General features: G+C 41.0%; 2 protein-coding genes across 2 annotated transcripts; one reads left to right on the top strand and one right to left on the bottom strand.

Annotated features, from left to right (window-relative positions):
* The first annotated feature begins 942 nt into the window (after positions 1–942).
* LOC109790678 (beta-carotene isomerase D27) lies at positions 943–4,227 on the top strand. Its single transcript, XM_020349874.3, has 6 exons — positions 943–1,458; positions 1,874–1,966; positions 3,125–3,186; positions 3,413–3,519; positions 3,670–3,765; positions 3,837–4,227. Exons 1-6 carry the CDS (start codon positions 1,084–1,086, stop codon positions 3,884–3,886), a joined length of 783 nt encoding a protein of 260 aa, XP_020205463.1. The 5' UTR covers positions 943–1,083; the 3' UTR covers positions 3,887–4,227.
* Positions 4,228–12,632: 8,405 nt separating this feature from the next.
* Positions 12,633–15,762, bottom strand: LOC145959014 (uncharacterized). The gene is made up of 2 exons (XM_083076908.1): positions 15,111–15,762; positions 12,633–15,016 (listed from the first exon to the last, which is right to left on the bottom strand). Exons 1-2 carry the CDS (start codon positions 15,760–15,762, stop codon positions 12,633–12,635), a joined length of 3,036 nt encoding a protein of 1,011 aa, XP_082933034.1.
* Between the last annotated feature and the right edge of the window lie 7,440 nt (positions 15,763–23,202).

Here is a 23,202-nt window from a genome sequence, read left to right as displayed (position 1 = left end):
CAATGAGTAATCAATAATCACGCTTTTAACTTTATTACACACACATGTATGTATTTCATTCTGAAAATACATATGTTTAAACGATCATGAATCTAAATCAATTTCTATATATTAAATACAAATATTTTTTTTGCACAAGAATCTTTTTAAGACATTTTCTTTGACGATAAGGTTTTTAAGAATTTTTTAACTTTTTATAAAATTTAATTTTTAGTTATCATAATTATTTATGAATTAAATTTTAATATTCTTAAAATAAATTATCGACAAATAAAAATAATCTAGTGTTGTAATATAAATTATTTATTCTAAATCTAAAATATAATTTATATATTTAAATATATATATATTTATACAAATTTTAAATATAATTTATATTTTCATGCATATAATATTTATTATATATATATAATTTATTATAAATTTTAATTATATATAATAAATATATACTAAAATACTGGTTTCTTTTACATATTAGAATTCATTTTGTACCGAGCTTGCGGCGCATACTGTATTTTTCTATTTGGTTGGTTCATATATATTTTACAAATTAAAATAAAATATTATAAAACTTTAAATATGATTTTAGTCCTTGGTGAAGAGTTAGCTTTAGTTTGTTATATTTAAGACTGAAATTTTAATTTTTGTAATTTGAAAATAAAAATTTTATTTTAAATCCTCTATTTAAATATATGTGCGTTAGTAACAAAACAAAAATATATTTAGTGAACTTATTAATTACTGCGAATAAAATCTACCTTTTTCATCTTTCATATAAGAAAAATATCGCATTAAATTTAATTTATATTATATAACTATTTTAATAAATCACAAGTTATGATACCGGGGAAGGACTAAATATTTAAGCAGATATTATACGATAATGAAAAGGAACGTGTGGTCTGTAATAAATAAGCTGAAATGAAGCAATATACGCGTTCATCTTGATACCCATATGTATATTTTGTGGCATAATTAATTTTAATTCCGATCAGGCAAAGTACGTGATCCTTTTTATTCATCGAGAGGAAGGGAGTGGGATTTTCCACGTGTGTCAATTGAGAAACTCAACAGTGGGTATTGATGGTGGCGCTGAGCTTGCAAGGTGTGCGGCCAAGTCCTCCGAAACCCCAACGCCCATCGTTGCGTGGCGGAAATGCGCGCGGAGTGTTGAGGATTCGGTGTGGGATAGCTGAGCCATCAGGTGAACCTGCTCCTTTAGGACAAAAGACGCGCTACAATGACGGCATTTTCGCTAAGGCCTTCATGACTCTCTTCGCGCGTAAGATGGAGAAATTTGCGGATCCAAACGGTAGAGAGAAGAAAGGTTGGTTGTATGACTATGAGAGTTTCGTCGATGTTTCTAAGAGGGTAATGCAGCGTAGGTCTCGTATCCAGCAGCAGCAAGTGGTTCGAGAGGTTCTTCTTTCTATGCTTCCTCCAGGTGCGCCAGCTCAGGTGGATATATATATATATATACTTCACTCTCTTCCATTTTAAAAGTCTTTCTGGATATACGTTGCGAAGTGTTTTTTATTAAAAAATATTATTTATATTTAGTAAAGAATTTTTTAAAAATATTTGTAATTTGTATTTAAACAGATTATAAATATTTTTTTTTAAGATTTAACGCGGCGCATGTACAAGACAGGATTTGAATCCCTGACCTTGCTTAAGCGTGGATCAACCCTTACTGTTGAACCACACGCTTGGGGTTAAACAAATTATAAATTAAAAGTGTTATCCAGAATTTTTTTTATTAATAAAAAAATAATCAATAATTTCTTAGAAAAAATTTAAAGCCTGTATTTGTCCGGAATAAATTTCAGTCCTTTACCATTGCTTTGTTTATCTATTTTGTATGTTATTGCAGTTCAAGAAATTATTTCCGCCAACAAAATGGGCTGCAGAGTTTAATGCAGCATTGACAGTGCCTTTCTTCGAATGGTTGGTTGGCCCATCTGAGGTAATCTTATATTTGGGGATGTAATTTCCATTCATTTTGATTCCTGAATTTATAAACTGCTATCATATTAGTTTTTTGAAATAAAAAAATTATAAATTTAATATTTAAAAGTGTAAATTGACAATCATGTTATTGTAAACCTCAAAATTATCTTGTGACTAAAATGGTACTGTTGATGATACATATTTTGGAACTAAAGTGACCTACATTCAAGGACTTGTATTGATAAAAAAATATTTAAGGACTAATTTTGCAATTTCTTTGTTTCTAAGATTAAGGTGATAGTGTTTTCCAAATTCAAGAATCAAAGTATGTTTCCTCAATTTATATTGCTATGCCTCCAATTATAATTTTTTTTTCTCTAACCCACAATGCCTTTGGTTTACCAAGAAACGCATACACGCTCTCCAGTTCAAGCTTTGGGATTAACTATATTTGCTTTGCTTGTTTTGATTCACAAATTTTTCATTACATTACATTCTCCGGGGAGCAACAGGTAATGTTTGCCAAGAATAAAATAAAACTGCGTAAGTTTATGTGCTAAATGTTGATTGTACAAAGACATCCAGGAACATGTTTGTCGAACTTTTCATTGACATACTGCTGTTAAAGAAACCACGCCGCATCTCAATTTTCAGATCATCTAATGATTCTATCATGCATACCTAAACTTCTCCATGATATGTAATGTTGTGTTGTGCTAGTTTGTAGATTTGTAGAATTGGATTACTAGATATTAGAGTAAATTACAACTAACCTCCTTGATGTTTTAAGCCATTTTCAACTCTCATCTATGAAGTTATTTTGTAACAGCCCTTGATGTTTGGTTAAAATGAAACGTGTAAAATTTTCCATTAACTTAAGCATCTTACACCTACAATTAGAAGTAAATAAAGACAGCTTGCTAGTAACTTAACATACTTTTCTAAACCTACAAGCTTTTCAAGTTAGTATGGGACGTCAATTAATAAAATTAAACGTTTTTCATTCTTGCTCAAACATTAAGATATGTTGTAAAATTGTAAACTTTATGTATCATAATCGAAAATGCCAAATGGCTGAAATATTAAGCGGCTTACCCCTTATGTTATCGTATTATATTTTCTGCTAATATTACTTAGTGCTATCGTTGATATTTAGATTCTTGAGATGCACTAGGTTGTGGAAGTAGAGGTAAATGGAGTGAAGCAAAAAAGTGGCGTGCATATAAAGAAGTGCAGGTAGATTTCATGTCTCTGAGATTGGCAATTCAATCTGTATTTCCATTAAAGCGTGTAGATATTAGATTCATCTTTGTAATGGCAGCGATAAACTGGGGTTGAGAGGCCTGAAAACGAACGACTAATAGCTATTTATTTTGAAATTTACTAAAAATGGCATAAGTTCAGACCCTTGTAACAATTTCATCATTTTTCCATTGTTTCCTTGAAATTTATTCTTGTGAAGGTACCTGGAGAATAGTGGCTGTGTTGGAATGTGTGTCAATATGTGCAAGATTCCTACCCAAGATTTTTTCACTAATGAATTTGGACTTCCGTTAACAATGATTCCTAGTACGTTCTTCTTGCCTTTGATTACTGGCCAAAAATTAAGGCCCACATTCTTGGCTACGTATATATGACTTACACAAAAAAATTATTGGATTATTTTTTTAATTTAAAAATTAAGCAAGGTCATTTTAAACTTTTGTTCACATGTATCAGATTTTGAAGACATGAGCTGTGATATGGTGTATGGCCAAGCCCCACCTACATTTGAAGAGGACCCTGTTTCCATTCAACCTTGCTATGCGGATATATGTAAGTATGATCTCCTGTTGTTCAATGAATCAAAAGATTTTCGTATTCTAACTTGGTAATGACAATGGCAGGTTCTATGGCAAATTCAAGCACCAGTGTGTGCCCTAAACTAAAGGCATGAGAAGGCATATCTTTCGGATTTAATTTTCCATTGCAAAATTAGTGTCTATTACGGTTCTATTTCGACCCGAGGTGCTGTGCTGTTACAAGTCTAGCTTCAGAAAATTCCATTTACAACCCGTGTAATAATACCAGTCTTATTAGGCTTTTCCTTTTCTTCTTTCACATAGTTATTACATTCACCGAATGAGAGGACACTGTCTACAAAATACTGCATGTAAATTTGTAATTATAGTACCAATTATCAGTATTGCAAAATTGTACAGAATTTTTGGCCATGCAGAGGGAATTCCACATTCACGCCTTTGGATAACCACAATAATGAAATACTGATTGTCTAAATCTTGTAATTAGTTCATATACCAGTTAGAGTTTGTCTGGAAACAAGTTTAAAAGTGTTTATGATAATTTTTCTATTAAAAAGTACTATATATTGAGTAGAATAATTCTCGAAAGTGCTTTTAACTTACAGGATTTTAATTTCTTTTTATCATTTCAGTTGGTATCTGTTATGACAGTAACCTTCATTCTTGAGTCCCTGGGTTGTTATATATAGCACCTGATGTGCAAACCTTCAATTTAATTCAATGGAACCTCTTTTCTCTAATCGTGTTAGAGCTCTATCTTGGAGATCTACTGTGCAAACTCGCTTATCAATGCTCCACAACAATAATTATGGTGATTCTGTTAGGAATAAACTTATTTTTCTAGATAGAGCGAGACCTGTTTTCACGCATTTTTAGAATATAATTGTCGACAAGCCATGGGTATGTATTCTCCAGCATAAATATTTGGGTCCGAGTTTGTCCTCTCGACTACTCCCTTCCCAGGAGCTTTTTATAAGGACTTATTTAGATAAATATTTTTTAAAGTACTTTTTAAGAAAAAAAAATATAAAAAAAAATAAATAAATTTATCTATAAATTAAAACTAGTTTATACAAGAATTAAAAATTAAATTTTAAAGATGCTAGTAAGATAGAATTTTTATACATTAATTTATGTACAAGCTAATTTTAATTTATGAAAAAATTTATTTAATCTTTTTCTTGGTATTTTTCTTTGTTAAAAGTATTTATGAAAAAGTTTTATCCAAACAGACTCCTACGAAAAGGATTTAAACTGAAGTTGAAGGAGGGGAACTCCTCAGTTTTCTTTTCAAATTGGTTGGATTGGGGTTTACTAGGACACCCTTTGTTCACATCTCTATCTAACACCCAACTGATTATTAGGGACCTTTGGATGAAGGGTAATTGGAACTTGAATAATAGTTTTATAGTTAGGATGGATGTTGTGTACAAGAGGATTCTTAATACATCTATCCCTCGTGTACCCAGTGGTTCAAATCAAGGAAATGCTATCACAGGTCTGAGATTGCAAACTTGTGCATGTTTCAAAGGAGTGAATACAGTAGCACATATTTTGGTCGAATGGGGCTCGCACTCGTTGGATTGAGATAAAAAAAAAAAAAAAAAAAATCAAATCCTTCAAATGATGGCTTAGTTGCATGCAGAAAAGATTTACTTGCTGTTTTTTTTTTTGTTTTTTGCTTTGGTTTTCTCATTCACCAAAAAATAATATATTTTTAGTAACTAATATTCTTCAATAATATTTATTATAAATAAAAAATATTTAAATTTTATGTACTTTTCAATCATAAAATTATAATTTAAAAATTGATCACCACACAAACCAGTCACATCTCATATATTTCATATAATCATTAACATTTTAAAATAATTTATTATTTAACTTCAATAAAAAAAATTAACTTTATTTTTATTATTTAAAATGCATATTGTTCTTACCGGAAATCTGCTGTAGAGCTGATCCGCCGGGTAAGATCGGCGAGCCTCCTTCACTGGTACGCTGGTACTCCAAGATGGGGGTGGTACCTGCAAAAGAGACTTCGATGCTAAAGTTAGGGTTTGCACGAATAATAGTCTCATATATATAATGTACGTACCTTGAGGTGATTTAGGGTTGCTTTGGGCCTTGGGCCTGAGATTCCCGGGTTCCGGTGTGATTAGCCCGAGCTCCGGGCTGTTATTGTTCGGTGCGTGCCCGGTATGACCTTTGTTTCGCTAATCCGGGCTCAGAGCCCGGATGCGGAATGCGGTCAGTACACTAGCCCCCCGAGCTCCGAAAGCCGTAGGTTGAGGAGTTAAGACCGGGCTTGCTAGAGAGGGAGTGACTTAGTGCGTGCATTAACTGGAGCTTCGCCACGTGGCGTGGCTGTTCACTTCTGAAACGTGCGGGCGGCGCACTAGAGGAGGTGGCGGTTATGCGATTGATGGCTTGTATTTAATGTTTTGTCAGGCGTGTCCCTTGGTCGACACGTGGCCTGGCAGTTTTGAATTTCGGGGAGAGACTTTTCCTTTTCTCGCGCCTTTGCCCTTTTCACTTTACTCTTTTTCTGTCTTTCAGCTTCTTGCTCACGTCTCGTCTCTGCTTGCCCCTCGTTTCCGTTTTCTGTCATTTTCTTTGTGTTTTCTTGATGGCTGGTGGTTATGGCGGCAAGTCTTCTGCCCCCGCTAGGGGTAGGGTACGTGGCAAGGCGGTGGTCGCCGCTGAGGCAAAAGGGGCACCTCCGTCCAGAGACTCAGAGCTGGGCATTCCTGGTTATGAGTGGGTAAAACGCGAAATTGCCAGGTTTGCGACCGTCTTCGACTCGAGCCTGGAAGTCGATGCGTTGTGGGAGACGCACAGGATTTGTGACCCCTCCGTCTCTCAGAAGATCCGATTGGAGCCTTGTTCGGCTGGCGAGGGTGTGTACATGAAGAGGTCTGCTGATTTCCCCTCATTTTATGTATATGAGAGCTTTTTCAGAGATTTGGGTGTTTGCCTTCCCTTTACGCAGTTCGAATGTTATTTTTTGAACTATATTAATGCGGCCCCCAGTCAGCTGCATCCCAACAGCTGGGGCTTTTTGAGGGCGTTCGAGATCCTGAGCGGAGTTCTAGGGATGGAGGTATCCCTGCCGGTCTTCCTTTCTTTTTACCAGTTGAAGGCGGGTGGTCCTACATACGGGACCCTGTCTCTAAATGGAGGTAAGGAGGGGGGTCTATTTACCCCCTACTCCCCTTCATATAAAAATTACAGGCAGGAATTTTTCCGGGTTACTCTTGTGGGTGTCAACCCTTCGGAGGACGGGGGATTCTACTTTGGCGGGTTGCCAAGGTTTCCCTTCTACTGGTGCCATGAACCTGTTGGGTTTCATGGGGTGGATCCATCGAAGTTAACGCCGTCGGAGACGGCTGCTGTTGAAGCTTTGAAGGCGCTTCCTCGTCCGCTGGACTGCAAGCTCATCTTGTCGCTCGAGCGTTCGGTGCACAGGGAGAGAGACTTGGAGGGTGCGTATTTTGTTGTTTTTGTTTAGCTGTTGGGGTTTTATGCCCGCTGATGTGTTCTGATTTCTGTACTTAGGTATTGTGGGAAGGGACCTGTGGCGTGGCTGGAAACGGCGCTATGGCTACCGTGTGGCCGGGCTTGAGGATCTTGAAGCTAAGGGGGAGGAGGGGGTTTCCCCCCTGAAGATGAACCGGAAGAGGAAAAGGGTCCCGGTAGAGACTGTGGGAGTCGCTGCCCCTCACGGGGCGGAGGGGGTTGATGCAGGGGCCACCGGTGCCGAGGCAGCGGGCTCAGTTGGTACCTCTCTAACGGAGGGGGGAGCTCGGGTGGCGGAACCAGATGTCGAGCCTCTCTGCCCTTCTACTGGAGTGCCTATGCAAGCTACCGGACGAGGGGTAGGGATTATCTGTCACCTTGTTAGCTTTTCCTTTACATGGTTTTGCTTCATGTTTTTGAGTTGGGATCGTTCCTCGCAGGTGGAGGCTGTCTTTGGGTCGACTTCCCGGGCCGTAGGCCAGGCCGGTGTGGTTCTTGAAGCGGAGATTCCAACCGTTGGGCGGCTCGCTTCTGTTGTTGAGGTGGGCAGCGTGTGGCTGTGATATGCTACTTTGTTGTTCCTCTTGTTTAGTTGGTGAAATTTTTATATTTTTTGTAGGCGGGAAGGACCGCAGGGGTTTCTGATGGTCGAAGGTCACCGGTGGTGGGGGTTAGCGTCCCGGCGACCGGGCCAGCGGCCTCCTCCTCCTCAACCGGTCATCGTGGTGAGGGCTCTGGTTCTGGGGATCCGGCTCCTGTGTCTCCGACGAGGGGGGCCGCCCAAGCGTCCCTACCTTGCGTATCGTTATGCGCAGGAGGGTGCGCCAACACGGTTGGAGCACCTGAGTGCGTCGGAGGGTATCGACTCTTGGTGGAGCGCCTCGCTGACGCCTGAGAAGTTTTTTCCGCAGGGCTCCTTGAGTGCGGCCGATCAGGCGATGTTTGAATCTGCCGGGCCCGTGGCAAGTTTCGACGCTGCCCAGATCTTTTTGCAGAGGGGCACGGCCATTGTGGATTATTGGAAGCGCAAATGGTCCCGGCAGCAGGAGGAGTTATCAAGGTTGAAGGGCCAGGTGCAGCCCTTGATGGAGGAGAATAAGGTTCTGGCCGCCACTCTGTCTAAGGCGAAGCTGCAGGGGGTCGAGCTTCAGGCGGCGCAGAGGGATCTTGCCGAAGCCCGGGGGTCATTAGAGGCGGCTGTCCGTTCTAACGAGGCTTATGTTAGCCAGGTTCACTCTCTGGAGGAGGAGGTATCCTTTTGGAAGGGTGAACTGGAGTCCGTATCTGAGGAACGTCTTTGCGACGAGGTGGTCCTCGGTACGAAGGAGGCGGAGGTGGTCCATCAGAGGGAGAGTCTTTCGGCTCTAGAGGCCGAGAATGCAGCGTTGAGGAAGAGGCTCGAGGAAGTCGAGCGCTCAATCGTGGTGGAACATAAGAGAGGCTTCCTCAAGGCGGCCCGGCAGGCCCGGCTCCTTGCGCCGGGGTTCGACTTTTCCGAGATGCATTTGGAGAAGGTTGTCCGCTTCGGGCGGTTAGTCCGGGAGGATGACATCGAGGAGAGTTCTAGTGACAATGCCTCTGTATAGGATACTTTTTGTATTTCCTGTTTCTGACTGTCTTATGAATTGTACTTCTCAGTTATGCAAGTTTTGTTTTAGGTGTTGTTATTTCCACCCTGATTTTTGCTATAACGAAGTTCCGATCGGCTTTTTGCCCTGTGTTTTTGGTGGCGAGGTTTATATGCAACCGTTAATACTGAGGTTTCTTTTTGTCTTGTGACGGGGTAAGATGGGGTTCGTTTTCGACCTTTGTTTGAGTAAAGTGGGGTTCGTTTTTGGCCTCCATTTGGGTGACGTGAGGTTCGTTTTTGACCTCTATTTGAGTGAAGTGAGGTTCGTTCTCGACCTGAGGTTCGTTCTCGACCTCTATTTGAATGAAGTGAGATCCGTTCTCGACCTGAGGTTCGTTCTCGACCTCTATTTGAATGAAGTGAGGTTCGTTCTCGACCTCTATTTGAATGAAGCGAGGTTTGTTCTCGACCTCTATTTGAATGAAGTGAGGTTCGTTCTCGACTTCTATTTGAATGAAGTGAAGTTCGTTCTCGACCTCTATTTGAGTGAAGCGAGGTTCGTTCTCGACCTCTATTTGAATGAAGTGAGGTTCGTTCTCGACCTCTATTTGAATGAAGTGAGGTTCGTTCTCGACCTCTATTTGAGTAACCGGGTAATAGCATCGTAAGGGATTTCAAGTATATAAAAGAAACGAATCATTTTATTTGATGAAAGCCGTGTGCCTCGTTAAAAACCCTTCTCAGTTAGTGTGTCTGAGGTGGGAAAAGAGTGCACCGTCTATTTGTACAAAGTTTAACTGAAGTAAAATTTGAGGTGGGTAGCGTTCCAAGTTCGTGGAATGGGCTTTCCGCTGAGCTCCTCTAGGCGGTAGGCTCCGTTTTCCAGGTTTTCTGTGACTCGGAATGGGCCGCCCCAAGTGGGTGCGAGCTTCCCGTCTGACGTGTCCTTCCCGGAGTTTGCAGGCTTCTGCGTGGATTTGGGCTTCGTCTCGGAGTTCGTCTAGCAGGTCGAGGTCCGTTGCTAGCTCGTGGTTATTTTGTTCATTATGGAAGACTTGGCGTCGGTGGGATGTTTGTCCGACCTCTATCGGGATCATTGCGTCGGCTCCATAAGTTAGTCTGTAAGGTGTTTCTTGCGTGGTTGACTGTGGGGTGCAGTGGTATGCCCAGAGGATGCTGGGAAGCATGTCGGGCCACTGTGACACCCTTACTACCCCAACACATATATTGTAATAATGAAAACTTAACAAAAACAATTTTCAATTTCGGTAAAAGGGTTCACATGAGAATCTTCAAAATTGTTCTTCAATAACCACAACGATAAAAAAATGAAACGTGAGAGTTTACAAATGATTTTCAAAAATAATATTTACAATTCTAATTTCATATAACAATCTATGTCCTAAAGAAAATCCTCTGCCCCGATGTCACAATATCAGAGCATAACCACAACTCAACCGTTAGCATTCTAGATGTCACTCGTAGCCGGATCTTCCTCACCTAAAATATCCACAAATCGCACGGTGAGAAAAGAAAACATCTATATATAGCACATAAGAAAACACAATATATTATCTCATTATAACTAAATATTCATAAATATTTCAATATATCGTATTTCAATCAATCATACATCGTCATCACGTCATAATTCTCAATCACACCAATCATCACAAATCTTGCACTTCACACTATGCCAAGGTCACGCTACCCATTTAACAATCTCAGGCCGTGCTCACCCCTGATATAACACTGTGCCAAGGTCACGTTATCCCTATCCCAGGGCCGTGCTCACCCTTGACATGTTAACCAAGGTCACGATACCCACGTAACAATCCAGAGTCGTGCTCACCCCTGATATAACACTGTGCCAAGGTCACGTTATCCCTATTCTAGGGCCGTGCTCACCCCTGACATGTTAACCAAGGTCACGATACTCATGTAACAATCCAGAGCCGTGCCCACCCCTGATATAACACTGTGCCAAGGTCACGTTATCCCTAACCTAGGGCCGTGCTCACCCCTGACATGTTAACCAAGGTCACGATACTCATGTAACAATCTCGGGCCGTGCTCACCCCTGGTCATAGGTGTGAAGAACCACAATCACATCTCATTCACATCCACATTCACATCCACATCCACATCCACATCCACATCCACATCCACATCTCAATTCCACAATATATACACAATCCACACAAAATGGTGATTCACATACTCCTCAAGTAATTCATCATCTAGATCATCAAATAATATAACAATAACATTCATAAACTAATATAACAAACAACAGAATTATCAATTTAATATAATTTTAACGTAAACAGTAAAATCCCCAATTGTTCCAAAACCTAACTCACAGGCACTTTTCTACAATTTCGTTCTCCCTCTTAGATCATCATTCTTACAAATTATTAGCATATTTATAATCCTCAACACATACAGAATCTATTGGGATCCTCAATTTCTCAAACAGAAATCATCCAATTTTTCACAACCTAACTTACAGGCACTTTTCTATAATTTCGTTCTCTCTCCCAGAGCATCATTTTTACAAGTTAAACAAATTATATATTTATTGTCCTAAATATATACAGAATCAAATAATGCCAATAATTCTTCAAACAGAAATATTTCTAAAATTGCTCATAATTCTAAGGGGTTCTTCATCTACCCAATTCCCTCATGTAACTCTATATATAAATAATTCCCTTTTCCCCCGTACCTGGATAAATAGGAACTCGGGCAGAACCTCCTCCTCTTTTTACTTAAACAAGGATCGGAACTAAATCTGGGACAGAACCTCATCCTCTGAGTTCCTCTTGGTCTTTAGAGAGAAGAAGAGGAACGAAAGAGAGAACAGAAGAGAAGAGAGAGTGAGAATGAGAGGTGTGTAGAAATGAGAGGATTTGAGGCCTATTTATAGGATTTTTCACCCACCTACCACTACGGCCCGTTCCAAACTCGGAACGGCCCGTTCTGGGCCCTTCAAACCTATGCAAATTTTTGAACTGGAACAGCCCGTTCCAAAACCAGAACGGCCCGTTCCCAATCCCAGCAGAACGGCCCGTTCTCCCTCCGGAACGACCCATTCTCCAAACCAGAACGGCCCGTTCTCCCTCTGGAACGGCCCGTTCTCCAAACCAGAACGGCCCGTTCTCTCTCCAGAACGGCCTGTTCTGATTCTCAAATTTTGGGCCTTTAACTTATTCCAGAACGGCCCGTTTCACTTTTGAAACGGCCCGTTCTGGGCAACGAATTGGGCCTACGGCCCATTGAAAATTGGGCTGTTACAGCCACTCCCTTTTTGCGTTCCCTAGCTGTTTCTTGAGTTCTCGGAGGATGACCTTATTGGTTGCTTCGGCCTGGCCGTTGGTTTGGGGGTGCTCCACCGAGGTCGGCAAGTGCTTGATTCCGAGTTCTTGGAGGAAGACTTCGAATTCTTCTACGATGAACTGCCGCCCGTTGTCAGTGACAATGGTGTGGGGAATTTCGAATCTGCAAACAATGTTTCTCCATGTGAACTTTCGCACGTTTTCCGTGGTGATCTTGGCAAGTGGGCACGCCTCGATCCACTTGGTGAAGTAGTCGATTGCCACCAGGAGGAACTTTAACTGACCCTTCGCGGGGGGGAAAGGCCCAAGGATGTCCATTCCCCACTGGGAGAAAGGCCATGCTGCCAACATGTGGTGAAGAGCCTCGGGGGGCTGCCGATGCGCGTTGCCAAACTGCTGGCACTCTTTGCATTTTTGGATGTAGTCCTGGCAATCTGACTTCAAGGTGGGCCATTAGTATCCAGCTCGGAGTACCCTGGCTTCCATCGAGCGAGCTCCGGAGTGCATTCCGCATACTCCGTGATGAATTTCCTTGACAACATAGGCTGCTTGAGACATGGTCAAACATTTGAGCAGTGGGGTGGAAATCCCGCGTTTGAATAGCTCACCGTCGATGATGGTGAACTTTGCTGATCGCATTCTCACCTTCCTTGCCTCATCCTTATTTATAGGCAGGGCTCCATCTTTTAGGTAGTTCCATATGTCTGTCATCCATCCTAGCTCCTCGCTGTCGTTGACATTGACAGTTTTATCATCCAGGCTAGGTGAGTGCAAGGTTTCCTGGATAATGGTTCGGTGTTGCCCAGGCTTTTTGGTACTGGCGAGTTTTGACAGTAGGTCTGCTCTAGTGTTCTGCTCTCGCGGTACATGTTTTATGGAGAACTCATCGAAAGACGAGATCTGTTGGGCTGCGGTATGAAAGTATCTCTGTAGGAGGACGTCCTTTGCTTGGTAGGTTCCACTGAGCTGTTCTACCATGAGTTTGGAATCGCTGTTGCAGCTTACTCTTCGAGCCCCGAGGTCCCGGGCTAATCGTAGTCCGGCGAGGAGAGCTTCGTACTCTGCCTGGTTATTAGTTGCTTTAAACCCGAACTGGAGGGATTGTTCCACAGTGATTTGGTTTGGTCCTTCTAGGATGACGTCTGCACCTCCTCCTTTAGAGTTGGAGGATCCGTCTACATGGAGGGTCCATGCTTGGGGTTCTTCTGTGGTGGCCGGTGTGAGCTCGGCTACGAAGTCGGCTAAACATTGGGCTTTTAGAGGTCCGCGGCTTTCGTACCGGATTCCGAACTCTGACAGTTCTATTGACCAGGCAATCATGCATCCGGCAAGCTCAGGCTTTCGCAGGATTTGTTTGATGGGGTAGTCGGTTTTGACTACCACCTGGTGGCTTTGGAAGTACGGTCGGAGTCGCCGGGCTGCGGTGACCAGTGCCAATACCAGCTTTTCGACCATTTGGTACCTTCTTTCTGCGTCTTGGAGGACCCGACTGATGAAGTAGATTGGGGTTTGCGCCTTCTGATGCTCTTGTACAATGACGGCGCTGATGGCGCCTTCTACTACTGCCAGGTAAAGAAGGAGGTCGGTGTTGTGATCCGGCCTTTGCAAGATTGGCGGGGTTGTGAGGAAATTTTTGAAGCTTTGGAAAGCTGCTTCACACTGGTCAGTCCACGAGAAGTCTTTTGGTTTCTTTAGCAGGGTGAAAATTGGTCTCGCCTTCTCCGCAAGTTCGGGGATAAACCGGGACAGTGAGACCAGTCGCCCGGCCAGGCGTTGCACCTCCTTTACCGTTTGTGGGCTTTGCATGTGTATGATGGCCTCGCACTTCTCGGGATTGGCTTCGATTCCTCTACTGGTGATCATGAAGCCAAGAAACCTTCCTCCCCGGACACCGAAGACGCATTTTTCCGGGTTGAGACGCATGTTGTGTTTTCTGATCTGGGCGAACATCTCGGCAAGATCGGAGGCATGGTCTGGTGCCGAGATGGTTTTTACCACCATGTCGTCCATGTAGACCTCCATGTTCCGCCCGATTTGGTGGTGGAAAACTTTGTCCATCAGCCGCTGGTAGGTTGCCCCTGCGTTCTTGAGGCCGAAGGGCATCACCCGGTAACAATAGTTGGCGCGATCAGTGATGAAGGACGTGTGCTCTTCATCCGGTGGATACATCATTATCTGGTTGTACCCGGAATAGGCGTCGAGGAAGCTGAGGAGGGCATGCCCGGATGCTCCGTCGACTAGCCTATCGATGCTCGGCAAGGGGTACGAGTCCTTAGGGCATGCTCTGTTGAGGTCGGTGTAATCGACGCACATGCGCCACTTTCCCGAGCTCTTCTTTACTAGGACTATGTTTGCCAGCCAGGTAGTGTACCTGACTTCCCGGATGAAACCGGCGTCGAGCAGTTTCTGCGTCTCTATGATGACGGCATCCCGTCTTTCACCGCCGACCTTCCTTTTTCTCTGTGCGACCGGCTTGGCCTCTTTGTGTATCGCTAACCTGTGGCAGATGAAGTTGGCATCTATGCCGGGCATGTCAGCGCTGGACCAAGCGAAGAGATCGGCATTCCTGAGGATTTCTTCCTGGAGTTGTTGTCGTAGTTTGGGGTCTAATTGTTTGCTGATCTTTGTTGTTTGGCTGGGGAGCTTTCCAATTTGGAGATCGTCGAGCTCATCGACGGGACTGGGCCGCTCATCGTGAGCGTCGGATCTCGGATCGAGGTCGGCGGTTTCCTCGTGTTCAGCACGGGTTAGAACAGTGAAGTCGCTTTTGAGTTGTCGGATTGGGGGGGCAGTTTCTAAGTTGTCTATGTAGCATTGTCGCGTCCTGCTGGTTCGCTCTGATGGAGATGATTTTTCCGTCGCGCCCCGGAAATTTCATGGTGAGATGCGGGGTGGACACGACCGCCCCGAGTTGGTTTAGGGTTGACCTACCGATGATGGCGTTATAGGTGGAGTTGGCCTCCACCAGTAGGTACCGAACCAGGATTTGCCGGGAGGTCGGCGGTGTCCCGAAGGTCGTTAACAGGTCCACTCGTCCTCCGGGGTGGATGGTTGCTCCTGCAAAACCGACCAAAGGTTCGGTGTGAGGTTGTACGAGAGAGTGGGGGATGTCTAACCTGAGGAATGTTGGCCAGTATAGGACATCGGTCGAGCTTCCCTGGTCGACCAGGGTCCTGTGAACTTCCCAATTGGCTAAAGTTACTGTCACGACCATGGGGTCGTCCTGATTTGGATTGATTCCGACATAGTCGTCGTTGGTGAAAGATATGGTGGGCGAGTCTCGGTGTACCGTATGCGTGGGGCGGTGCAGGCGGTTGATTTTACGTAGGTGTTTTTTCCGGGACGAGCTGCTGGCACCGCCCCCTGCGAAGCCGCCCGCAATTGTGCTTACTAATTGGTTTGGGGGGTTAGGCCTTGCTCCCCGGCCTTCCAGGTCCTGGACTGTCTCGCCGGGGTCGAGTGGTGAGTCGTAGGGAAGATCAGGGTATCGCCATTGGGTTTGAGCGCGGGCAGTTGCGCTCTTTAGGATTGTCAGGTTGGTGACGCGGGTCGAGTCTCCCGAAGCTGTATGTTCATTGCTCATTTTTCTTAGGTGCTCGTCTGATACGGTTCCTGGTACGGACCGTGCGGGTAGCCGATGAGAGCTTGGTCTGATCGGCCCCACGGTGGGCGCCAAATGTTCTTACCGAAAATCTGCTGTAGAGCTGATCCGCCGGGTAAGATCGGCGAGCCTCCTTCACTGGTACGCTGGTGCTCCAAGATGGGGGTGGTACCTGCAAAAGAGACTCCGATGCTAAAGTTAGGGTTTGCACGAATAATAGTCTCATATATATAATGTACGTACCTTGAGGTGATTTAGGGTTGCTTTGGGCCTTGGGCCTGAGATTCCCGGGTTCCGGTGTGATTAGCCCGGGCTCCGGGCTGTTATTGTTCGGTGCGTGCCCGGTATGACCTTTGTTTCGCTAATCCGGGCTCAGAGCCCGGATGCGAAATGCGGTCAGTACACATATATTATAAGTAATTGGTAACTAAGGATTGAACTCTGAAATTATTTGAATAATTCGAACTTGAATTTAGTATATTAACCACTTTTATCCAACTATTTAGTTTATAATTTATATATTCATATATAATATTTATATACATAAATTTATTATAAATTTTAATTATATAATAAAAAACATGATTGTGTAATACACAACTTAAAATATTAATATTTCTTAAATTGTAATTTTTTGCTATCATTATTATCGTTTGAGATTAAATTTAATTTATATTATAAAATATATATTTTACTTTATATTTGTAATAATAGAGTTTCAAATTTTTTATATCAACCCTTATATATTAAATACAACTTTGTTAAGTGAGAGTGTTTTTAGTAGTTTTTCTTTGATGAGAGGCTTCATTGGGATCTTTTAATTTCTTATTTAATTTCATTTTTATTTATCATAATTATTTATAAATTTTATTTTAGTATTTTAAAATAAATTATCAATAAATAAAAATAAGGTTTAAATATATTTTTAGTCCTTCAAATTTAAAATTGATCTTTTTAATCCCTGTAATTTAAAAAAAATATTAGTTCCCATACTCAAATACTATCACATAAAATTTACTTATTGATGTCCTTGTTAGTGAAAATATCACATTAAACCTAGTTGGTGATGCATAATCGTCTGAATCTGTCACTTTCAAATATGTTATCGGTGACATGAGAGAGTAAAACAAAAGTTTTAAAAATTATAGGACTAAAAACAACCGTTTTAAATTTGAGGGATCAAAAACAAAATTTACCCTAAATTTGATTGACTAAAAAACATATTCAAACCTAAAAATAATTTTGTGTTACAATATAAATTATTTATCATAAAATTAAAATATAATTTATATATTATAAAATATCTACTTATAAAAATTTTAAATATAATTTATATATTCAAATATAATATTTATTTATAGATATAATATATTATAAATTGTTATATAATAAAATTGGGTATGTGCATTACATGTTAAAATGCTAGTACTTTTATAATATAGTATATTATTCATTTAATATAATTTTGAAAATTCTCATTGAACTATACATTGATCCATTTAGAACATTTAATTTTGTGTTTTTTAATTATATGTTAACATATTTAATTTGAATTATCTTTTTCTATATTTTTTTACTCAATTCAATTCAGTTTTTCTTTAAACCAGGGAAGCTTAGACTTGTCAATTTTTGTAATCTTAAAACTCCAAAATTCAGTTTTTTAATATTTTTTTTTTGAAAGACTACCTACTAACATTAACACAATAATTTATTTTGGTTAAATAAACAATTAACACGATATTGTTAATCAAGTACGTCACAGAACATGAATGGTTAACACCATAATTTCATTTGTCTTACAACGATGGAAGTTGAATTAAAAAAATTAAAAATTTAACAACCGTGTTTTAAAGTATATATTTTGTTCCTAATCTTAGGTCACTCCAGTAATTTTCTCTTAAGCTATCTTCACATTGTAATACTTTATGTTTTTTCTTTTATACATATCATGTGTTGTTTGGTGACATGATGTTTTGAGATGTTAGTATGTTGTCCTTTTTGTTTTGTTTCACACAAAACTTTAAGGATCCGATTTATAGAACTTTTAAGGATCCTTTTATTCTGTGAGTTGTATATAACCTTAAACCTATTAACCACACAACAAACCTCATATAGCCCCAAACTAGTGGTCATTACTATGTCGTTATCTGTTACATTTACTTCAACAGGGTTGTCGTTTATGCCTTGGAGACCATAACCTCCTATCGCTATTCTTGGACCAGTGTTGTTGCTGCCGAGTTAGCCACGCTTGCTTTCTATACCTCTACTGGATACAAGTTCAAGCCAGAGGCTCATAATCCTTGTTTTGTCATCGACGACGAAGAGGAAGAGGCTGCCGCCGAGGCATTGAAGCTTGAAGATGAATTTGAATTGTAATTTCTCCCAAAATACAAAAATTAAGCTTTTGCCCACAACTTGGTACCATGCTCAGGTTTAATCTCAACAACCAGTAGAAATTTTCGTCTTGCTTTCTATGGGTATAGTCATTATTCATAAATCATTGTGCTATATTTTCTCTTCTGGACTCATGACAGTTTTTTTAATTTGTGTCATAATATCCTAGACCCTTGTGTAGTGCTATCAAGAATGAACATATATTACGTCTAAATATTGATGGTCGTACCTTGCATATATTTTTTGTCATGATTGCTTTTGTTGTACTTATCTTCCAGCTTCCAACTTCTGTTGCTGCAAAGTTGCATTTGAATTTGTTTGGCCATTGGTACTAGAACTCTAAGTTTGTTGTAAAAATTAATCTTACTATTACCGGTGGAATTCTTTTTGTCATAGAGGTGTCATGCTAGCTTGGACCCCGAAAATTTCTGATCTCGCGGCTAATGATTTAGACATCCTTTTAAAGATCTCATCAATTAAGGAATGTCTGGACACCAGACTAATCCTTAATTAATGGTTTTGAAAATAGGTTCTTGGAGTCGCCACCAATATTTTACTCAAAACATTGGAAAAAGAAAAGGTTTTTTAAAAATATAATAATGGCCTTAATAATCAGAATTGGGTTCGGGGGTCGGTTACGTGTAGGGAAGGTATTAAGCACCCCTACAGCGCCCTCAATCGGTACCCTATGATGAAGTTAATGTGATAAGAAATAATAAATTAAATATTAGATCCTCTTTATGAATTACTATTTACATGCTTGAAATTTAAATTACACGGTTCACTAGTACAAAAGAGGTGTACTATACGTCGGGTATTTTGAGCTTTTTACGTCAGAAAACATACCGACGTAAAAGCGGGAGACGTAAATTTTATGACAGACCTACAAAACTGACGTAAATTTACGTCGGACATTACGAAATTCGACGTAAAAATAGTAAAAAAAAAAACAAAAAAAAAACATAAGAATGCAAGCAGAACAGACCGTTCTGCTTGCAGAACAGGCCGTTCTGCTTGCAGAACAAGCCATTCTGCTTGCAGAACAGGCCGTTCTGCTTGCAGAACAAGCCATTCTGCTTCGAGAACTACCCAAAAAAAAACGCCCACTACCTATACAAATAAAACAACCAAAAAATCGAATAAAATAGATAGTCAGAGTAGAAATGCGAAATAGAAAAGTGCTAACGAAACCTTGATTCATACTTGAAGAACAGCAACAATGTGCGAATGAGTAACAAAGAGTTCATCCTTCTGCAAAAGACAAAAAAACGATTCAGTAACAAAGGAGAGGGAGAGGGTTTACAGAGAAAAAAATGAAAAGTGATGAAGAGTGAATGCGCGCGGTATGCCTCGCGCTCTCTTATTCAAATTTGCGTCCTTTTTTACGTCGGACCTGGTAGGGTCCGACGTAAAATGTCAAATCTACGTCGGACACAACGTACCTCCGACGTAGATTTGACTTTTTACGTCAGACCCTACCAGGTCTGACGTAAAAAAGTTGGCAAAAATTACAAAAATGCTACCGCGTTTTTTTACGTCAGATTTTCGTATTTCCGACGTAAAAGGGGTGACATAATATGCTGATTTTCCACTAGTGTTGACCCTAAAACGTCTATATGAATGCTTTTGTTATAACAAAAAAATAAGAAATAAAAGAAAGAGAAGAAGATTAAATGAAATACCTCGTGGCAAACTTTGTTAGATCTTCAAATTTAGAAAATCTAGGTGCTTTGTGGCAACCTTTCACACTACAATTGCCTCATAATACTCAAGAAATACAATAGGAGAGAGAGAGAGAAATTTCGAGCTGTAAGGAGTCCTAGAAAAAAATTTTGAGGCCTTGAGAACTGTACCCAAGCTGTCTATTTATAGGCATTAGAAAGTAGCCAGAATGGCCCGTTCCAAATCCGGAACGGCTCGTTCTAGATCCGAACGTTGTGTGTTAATCACGCACCTGGGAACAACCCGTTCTGAACTAAGAACGGTCCGTTCCGGAGTTGAGATTAACACTATATTCCCTTGCTTAGAATGGCCCGTTCCAAACTAGGTTATTAGGCCTTTTTAACAGTTTGGAACGACCCGTTCTGGTTTAAGAACGGCCCGTTCCAGACCAAGTTTTTTTAGGCCTTTTGATTGGTTTAGAACGGCCCGTTCCAACCAAGAGTCTTTAAGCCTTTTAGGTGACTCGGAACGGCCCGTTCCAATTTAGGAATGACCTGTTCCAGATTTGGGAACGGCATGTTCCGATTTTGGAATAGCCCGTTCCGGGCCACTAAAAATAGTTATTTTGGGCTTTCGGCCCTCTGATGTCCTATCTTGTTATTTTCTTGCTTTGGGAGTTCCTTTCCTTTATAATAGACGTCCATTTCTTTGTTTGTATGCCCCCCGGACGAAATTGGGTGTCTACAGCTGCCCCTCTTTACTTGTCCTTTGGAATAGTTGTGTGTTGCTTTCACAAAGGAAAGTAAAGACGTAGACATTTCGTTCGGGTCTTCTCTTTGTCTCTTTGTGTGACGCTTCTATGTTGCTTCCCTTGGATAGGTGTATTTGCTCGTATTATTACCTTTTAGAGCATTTGAGTGTTGGTTGTGTACTCTATTGGGTAACAAGGCTGACAAACTGTACACCTGATCTTCAGTCTTCGAGTAGAAGCTCCATTATTTCTCTTGTGATATTGTGTCCCTTTATTTGTAGCTTGTTTAAGAGGGAGTATTTTCGTAGCCTCTCCAAGCTGGACTAATATTTTTAGGCTTCAGCCGGCCTCTTCTAAAGGTAGGTAAGCCTCTTTGTTGTTGTAGTATTTTCGTAACCTCTCCAGGCCGCAATATTTTCGTAGTCTCTCCAGGCTGCAGTATTTTTGTAGCCTCTCCAAGCTACAGTATTTTCGTAGCCTCTCCAGGCCGTCTCCAGGCTATAGTATTTTCGTAGCCTCTCTAGGCTGTAATATTTTCTTAGCCTCTCCAGGCTGTAGTATTTTCGTAGTCTCTCCAGGCTGTAGTATTTTCGTAGCCTCTCCAGGCCGTAGTATTTTCATAGCCTCTCCAGGCCGTAGTATTTTCATAGCCTCTCCAGGCCGTCTGCTGGTGCTGATGATGTGATGGCCCCTTTTCTTTGGGGAGGACATCTGATGAAGATAAGGATTACTGGTAGGTGGTGCCCTTGTGCTGGTGGGCAAATGAGTAGATGGGTGACAGGGATTTTGGTGCTACCCTTGTCATGTGAGTATTGTCATGCCTCTCCAGGCGTCTGCCTCTGATAGATTTTTTTTTTCTTCTGAATTTCATTTTTGTTTAGCTTCGGCTCTTTCATGTTTGAAGCTTGCCTTTTTCTGCTATTTTTCTAAATGCTTCGGCTTTTTCAACATTTACGAAGTTTGCCTTTTTCTGTTTTATCTTGTGTTGTCATCATTGGTGGAGGGATTTCATCCCATGATGATGTTATTTGCTCAATCTTTATTGGTGAGTATTATTTTGGAAGCCACTCCTGGATTTGGTTAGGAAGTCATTCCTAGTCTTGGTATTTTCTTGGCTCATCCTTCATTCAGTTGAGGAGTAGGGCGCGATGGCCTCCTCATGCTTATGGGTTTGCTTATTTGGTTGATTCTATTCTATTCCACTATTGATATGTCTTTGCTTAGTGGGCATATAGAATCACTTGGGGTTGCCATTTGACACCGCTTCGACTCATGCTTGGCTATTGAGATTTTATGAGTGCTTTGTCTTGATGAGTCCTTCTGACCCATAGCAAGTAGAATGCATGGATGCATGGATGAAATGAAAATGCAAGAAAATAATGATTCTTTTATTTATTCCATTTTTTTTTGTAACGCCCTTCCATATGCCCCTACCTCATATGCATGCGATGCAGTTTATGCTCATGTGTTTGTTCCTAAACATGCAATTCAATTTTTTTTTTGGGAAATTAACCTGTGCGCGTTAAGGATAATGTTGATGATTCCTTTTTATCCATGCCGTTTGTGATTATCGCCGGGATATGTTCTTTTGAACTCAAGGTTTTAGTGGCTCCTTGATTATCTAATCGATGTATAGTCAAGCGTCTTCAAACTCCCTTCGGGGACGTCTTGGCCTTCCCTCTACGAGTATTTACTGTGCATTTTTCGTGTATCTTTTCGGTACCATTTTAATGCCATAAGGGTCAAGAGAAAAGAAGAAAGGGGATGTTTGTATTTTTTCAGAAGGGTTGTTAGAATGGATGTTTTTTCCAAAAAGGTTTTTTAGAAGAATGGCTCGCCAAGGTAGGCTTTGGTGTTTAGGGTAATTAAACAAAACGTATATACTACAAGGAAGTTATCGTTGTGTTTTAATCTTTTTGGAAAGTGGAGTGATGACTTGGGCTTGTGCTCTGATTGAATGATCCCTCCTGAGCCACCTTTCGGTTTTCAACTCAGGTCGCTGCTTTAACGTCCTAACTTTTGCCTAGGTTACTTTGGATGTGTTTCCTAGCAGAAATTTTTTTTTTTATCCTTACTTTTGTCTAGGTTTCCCTTTTCGATTGTGAGCCCCTAGCGGATCTTGCCCTAATTTTACGTAGCCCCCCTTAGTGGGTTTCTACCAAGCTTTCATTTTTGCAACGTTTGTATGGGACGCCCTATTTTTATTAAACCCAGTCATTTCTGGATTCCTGATTGTTCCTTTGTTATCCTTTCCATGCTATTATTGAGTAACATCTTTGTCGTAAATACGTCTTGTTTATTAAGGGTTAATGGATGAGGCCTAGAGTGAATATTTAAAGGTAGAAGAGAAATGAAAGAATGTTATGGCATTTAAAATAGTACTTTCAATTTACACATGCCCCTTTAGCAAAGCTCGAAGGCCCGGGCATGCCCCGAGTTCGTGATTCGTACACGGAGAGATAGACGGAGGTTGCCACCTAGAGATTCATGGTTGATGATTGGTCGAACTACTTTGGGAACACATTCCCACTTACTTGAACGTCGGTGTTTTGAATTTGAAGTGAAACCTTTATAGATTCTTGCTTCTCAAAGGGAATACTCAAACTGCCTTTCGA

This window comes from Cajanus cajan, chromosome 6 (genome assembly GCF_000230855.2).
Source record: "Cajanus cajan strain Asha chromosome 6, NIPB_CcT2T_4, whole genome shotgun sequence".
NCBI classification, from domain to species: domain Eukaryota; kingdom Viridiplantae; phylum Streptophyta; class Magnoliopsida; order Fabales; family Fabaceae; genus Cajanus; species Cajanus cajan.
This window is presented reverse-complemented; position numbering and strand designations above follow the sequence as displayed.

Bases quoted from the DNA above. Each gene is read 5' to 3' on its own strand.
- LOC109790678 (XM_020349874.3), top strand. From the start codon at position 1,084: ATGGTGGCGCTGAGCTTGCAAGGTGTGCGGCCAAGTCCTCCGAAACCC. The intron at 1,459-1,873 runs GTGGATATATAT...ATGTTATTGCAG, and splicing joins CTCCAGGTGCGCCAGCTCAG to TTCAAGAAATTATTTCCGCC. The intron at 3,520-3,669 runs GTACGTTCTTCT...CACATGTATCAG, and splicing joins TCCGTTAACAATGATTCCTA to ATTTTGAAGACATGAGCTGT.
- LOC145959014 (XM_083076908.1), bottom strand. From the start codon at position 15,762: ATGAGCAATGAACATACAGCTTCGGGAGACTCGACCCGCGTCACCAAC. The intron at 15,017-15,110 runs GTAGGTCAACCC...CATCTCCATCAG, and splicing joins CACCTATAACGCCATCATCG to AGCGAACCAGCAGGACGCGA.